Source organism: Apaloderma vittatum, unplaced genomic scaffold, assembly GCF_000703405.1.
Source record: "Apaloderma vittatum isolate BGI_N311 unplaced genomic scaffold, ASM70340v1 scaffold6410, whole genome shotgun sequence".
Taxonomy (NCBI): Eukaryota; Metazoa; Chordata; class Aves; order Trogoniformes; family Trogonidae; genus Apaloderma; species Apaloderma vittatum.
This window is the reverse complement of record NW_009693889.1, coordinates 658-5,204: the sequence shown is the minus strand read 5'-3', so window position 1 is coordinate 5,204 and position 4,547 is coordinate 658. Positions and strand designations below refer to the sequence as shown.

The 4,547-nt window shown below is 44.5% G+C and overlaps 1 protein-coding gene across 1 annotated transcript; it reads right to left on the bottom strand.

The window, feature by feature from the left end:
• Positions 1 to 1,386: 1,386 nt before the first annotated feature.
• LOC104268150 (olfactory receptor 6F1-like) lies at positions 1,387 to 2,331 on the bottom strand (the record flags this gene model as incomplete). Its single annotated transcript, XM_009865316.1, has 1 exon — positions 1,387 to 2,331. A coding segment is annotated over one exon (945 nt), but the record flags the coding sequence as incomplete, so codon positions are not given.
• Between the last annotated feature and the right edge of the window lie 2,216 nt (positions 2,332 to 4,547).

Genomic DNA, 4,547 nt, shown 5'->3' with positions numbered 1-4,547 from the left:
TTAGACACAACATAGACACAATCATTCCTCAAAAGCAACATCATCCCTAAGCCAGATTGACAAGAAATGATGTGTACCTGAGGATAAATCCAGGCTCAAGTTCTTTCTCCAGCCTCAGCAGGCTTTCCTATGGATTATTCCAAATGCCACTGAGAACAAGAGCACAGCTGACAAGGATGGGAGTCAAACTGTCCTTGGGCATTGGTGCATGGGCACGGCCACATGTCTAAGAGCCAAGTTCCCACAGAGAGCTGGACACAGAAGGTTGGTGATTCACCTCCAGAAGCACCACTCCTTCCAAAAGGGAGAAGTAGACATTCATTTGAGACTCAATCATCTCACCTGCAGAGCTCTACATTCAGGTGAAATTAATCCCACACTGTTCATAAAGGTGAATCTACCATGTTGATGCCTCCTTATGAAATGTCACATGGTTTCTCTTCACTGTCAGTGTGCAGAAAGAAGAGGTTTGAGAACATGATTCATCTGTTCTGAAATGAAAACTGTAGGAAAGGGAAAATCAAGTGCCCTTTGGAAGTGCTAATGTCCTCCCAGTGAGTGTAAAAGGAGACTTGCTACCCAGCCAGGCTTTCATGGCTCTGCAGTTTAGGGACTTTGCCAATCACATTAAAGTGTTTCCACAATAAAACCCAAAATGGGCAGAACAAAGGACTGTTAAAATCTGCTGTAGTTTTTCAGGTGTAGAAACGCCCTGACACATCTAACATGAAGCAGAGAAAATTGCATATTTTTCATTAAAGTAACAAATTACATTCAGACACTGGGGAGACGAAAGGAAGAACAGTGCAAATTTTGTTGACTGTCTTAGGCTAAGAATAATGGCCACAGGTAGAGATACCAGATGTTGCCAAATTTTACCCTGAACCAGAGCATGAATCCGTGAAACAGTCACAAGGATGGGATATAAATGCATCCAGAAAACATTAGATTAAATGGAGAAATACATGTCTATTTCATAAAACAATGAGCCAACTGCTGGGAAATCTTTAGGGAATTAAGATGAATCCCTGACAAAATGGAGCACTTAGAAACTAGAATGCCAACCTATGGGAGGACCACTACTCTGAGTCTGTCAGAGAACTGTTTCTGGATGAGATTTGGGACCCTCTCCAAGCACTGGTCCTTACGGCATTGTGAGGCATTCTGAGCTTATCCGGGTGTGAAGAGGAGATGTGGGAGCCTTCAGACCAGCCAAAGATGGCTGTAAGTTGAGGGAGATATGCTCACTGGGGAATTGGTGCCTTCTCACTACCTGTGATTCCCAGGTGTACTTACACATGGGTGAGGGACTGTTGCAGGGTAGACATAACAGGAGGGACAGGATGAAACCATTTTCTCCCACTGAGACCTCTTCAAAAAGACACTTCACTTCTTCTGGAAAGCCCGCCACAGAGCCTGCTTCACTTCTTTGTTCCTGAGTGTGTAAATGAAGGGGTTCAACAAAGGAGTCACAACTGTGTTGAAGACATTCACGAGTTTGTTCCGATCCAAGGAGTTCTCAGCTGATGGCTTGACATACAGGAACATGGTGGAGCCATACCAGATAGTGATGACACTGAGATGGGCAGAGCAAGTGGAGAAGGCCTTTTTCCGGCCATGGGCTGACTGGATCCTCAGGATGGAAGAGATGATGTATATGTAGGAGATGAGCGTGGCCACACAGGAGGCCACCACAACTATTATGGAGACAAGGAATGTTGCCAGCTCCACGGGCCGTGTGTCACTGCAGGAGAGGGCAAGGCAGGAATCTATATCACAGATGAAGTGATTGATGACATCTGGTCCACAGAATGTCAGCCTGGATGTCAGAAAGGCCAGCAGTGAGATGGCCAGAAAGCCTCCCAGCCAGCAGCTGAGCGCCAGGCGAGCAGAGACAACACTGTTGATGAGGGATTTGTATCTCAGAGGGTAGCATATGGCTAAGTAGCGGTCATAGGCCATGACAGACAGGAGAAAACATTCAGTGGAGCCTAGGGAGAGAAGAAAGAACAACTGGAGGATGCAGACACGGACGGAGATGGTCTGGCTAGTCCCCAGCATGACTCCTATGGCTTTGGGAACAACACCTGTAGTGTACCAGATCTCCAGAAAGGAGAGGTTACAGAGGAAAAAGTACATTGGGGTATGGAGGTTGCTATTCATCCACACAAGAGCTATGATGGATGTGTTGCCTATTACTGTCAGGGAGTATGTCAGTGCAAATACCACCACAAGGGAGACCTGTGCATGCCACGTGCCTGTGAAGCCAAGAAGGATGAATTCCTCCACACTTGTTCCATTTGCCATGTCTTCCTGAGTGTTGAGGTCCATCTGCAAAGAGAGGAACACTTCCGTGAGAGTTTGCCTGCATGTGTGGATCCTTCAGATGCTACTAGTAGTGAAACAAAACCACCACCCCTGAAGATGCAGCTGGTGCAGAGCATGAGAAAATGTGATCTACCATAAGTTCGAATTGTCAGCGAAATCCTTTACTGCATATTCATGTTTGGACACCTGGATTTGACCCTGAAGGTCAGGCCCACATCACCAAATTGAAGAATTACTTAGATCAAGCATGGCCATCTCCTTTAGAACATGATTTCACTTCTTTGAAATGACAATCCCATTTAGGAAGTGTCCTTGTTTGAGAGTAGCAGGAATAAAACCTGAGGGCCTCCAGCTACATGAAAAGTTGTTGTAGTTAGGAAAGCAATAACCTAATCTACACTATTCAAGGCAGGAAATACTGAGCTGTGGTGTTCCTCCTTCTTTGGTTGAGGTTTTCAAATGAGATGGCAGCTACATTAGGGCATCCAGCTCCATGACAGTCATTACTCCAGGACTCATAGTCTTGAATATTTGCTTTCTTTAAACTCTCGGTACAGAAAGCCTCTGCTAATATCTTGTCATGGTTAGGCCTGGGCTGCCCAATAAACAAGTGATACATGTTCTCTTTTAACCCTTCTCCAAAGGGAAAAAGACATAAGGTAGAGAGATTAAAGATTGGAAAAGAAAAATGAAACAACTTCAAAGGAATAATAATAATATTATTAAGAAAATAATGAAAATAATAAATATATACAAATATATACAAACCCAATATTAACTCAGCTTGCTCCTCAAGAACAATCACCACTGATGCTGCGGGGGAGGCAGCACTGGAAAAGTCACAGGCTCAGCAGCAGAGGGGAACTGGATAGAGGAGCTGGATTGGGAGCCCACAGATTGGGATTTAAGGCAGAAGAACAGATGGAGTCCTCCTCAATCACCAGCCACTGAAGAGAGTTAATCCTTGTGATCCCTCAACTTTATACTGAATATGATATACATGGAGAGGAATAATTTGTTGGTAAGGTTTGGGTCAATTGTCTTGTCATGCAAGTGCACTCTTTTTACTTCCTTGCAACCCTTTTACTTCCCAGCATCCCCAACATGGCCTTCAGGAGCTAAGAGTGACCTTGGTCACTGTCTAAGAAAGTATAAGCCATTCTGCATACCAGTCCTTGCTAGTAAGCACAAACATAAGATGTCCTCACTTTTAATAGTAGATGCTGTCTGAAAATCATGCTGTTAACTTCAGAAAGTGCCATCTCAGAAGAGACTGTGCTGAAAAATAAAATCATAGAACATAATTAGCTCTTCTAGGTCAAACCAGAACATACCTCCATTTCCTCCAGTGACATCTGCTTCTCAGCATAGCTACTAGGGGTTGGATTCACCTCTTTGTAATTTTGCCACCTTGGAGTCAGGGGAAGGGCTTCTGCTGAACAAGTGGAAAGATCTATGGTGAAATATTCCTATCTTATCCTCTTAACTTATCCTCCTTCTTTCTACATGGACAGAGAAAAGGCATGAGGGAAATGTGGCTCCTCTCACCTTATATACGTTTATAAAAGCACTCTGGAAGCGCGAGGTTGTCTCTGAGGACTAAGGCAGGAGTCTATTGCGCAGCTTAGATGAGTAAATTGTACTTCTCAACTTGGGCAACTTCCTCCTGGAAGGCAGTACTGCTGAGAAGATGTATGGACCCAGGAATATCATTCCTGCCCTCCTTCCTGACAAAGGAGGTTTCCTGATGAGTTCTCTACGGGAGAACCAATCTTATCCTCAGGTAGATGTCTAGGACAGATGAAGCTGAACCACCACCTGGAGGATGCTTTTCTCTCCTACCTTCTTTCTTAGCAATACATACCAGAAATCTCATGGTTAAAGAGCAGAAAAATCCTCCTTAATATGGCTTTCTTTAAATGTGCAATGCATAGGAAGTCTATTCTAGAGGTCTTGGGCAGGCTTCACTCACCAGCTCAGCCAAAGGAAATAAACTAAAGTGCATCTCTTCATGCATCATCTGCCAGATGAAGCCACGGTTCCCTTGGTCATGGCAGAGCTTTGGAAAGAGGTTGATTTACAGAAGAAACTCTAGGTACCATAGTGTCACGAGAAGGGTGGATGAACAGCTCTCACCTTTACAGCCCGCTTCAAGCCTGATGTCTCATCTCCATCCACTTTGCAAATACTGACTCCCTGTGCTCCGGATTTTCTTTCTC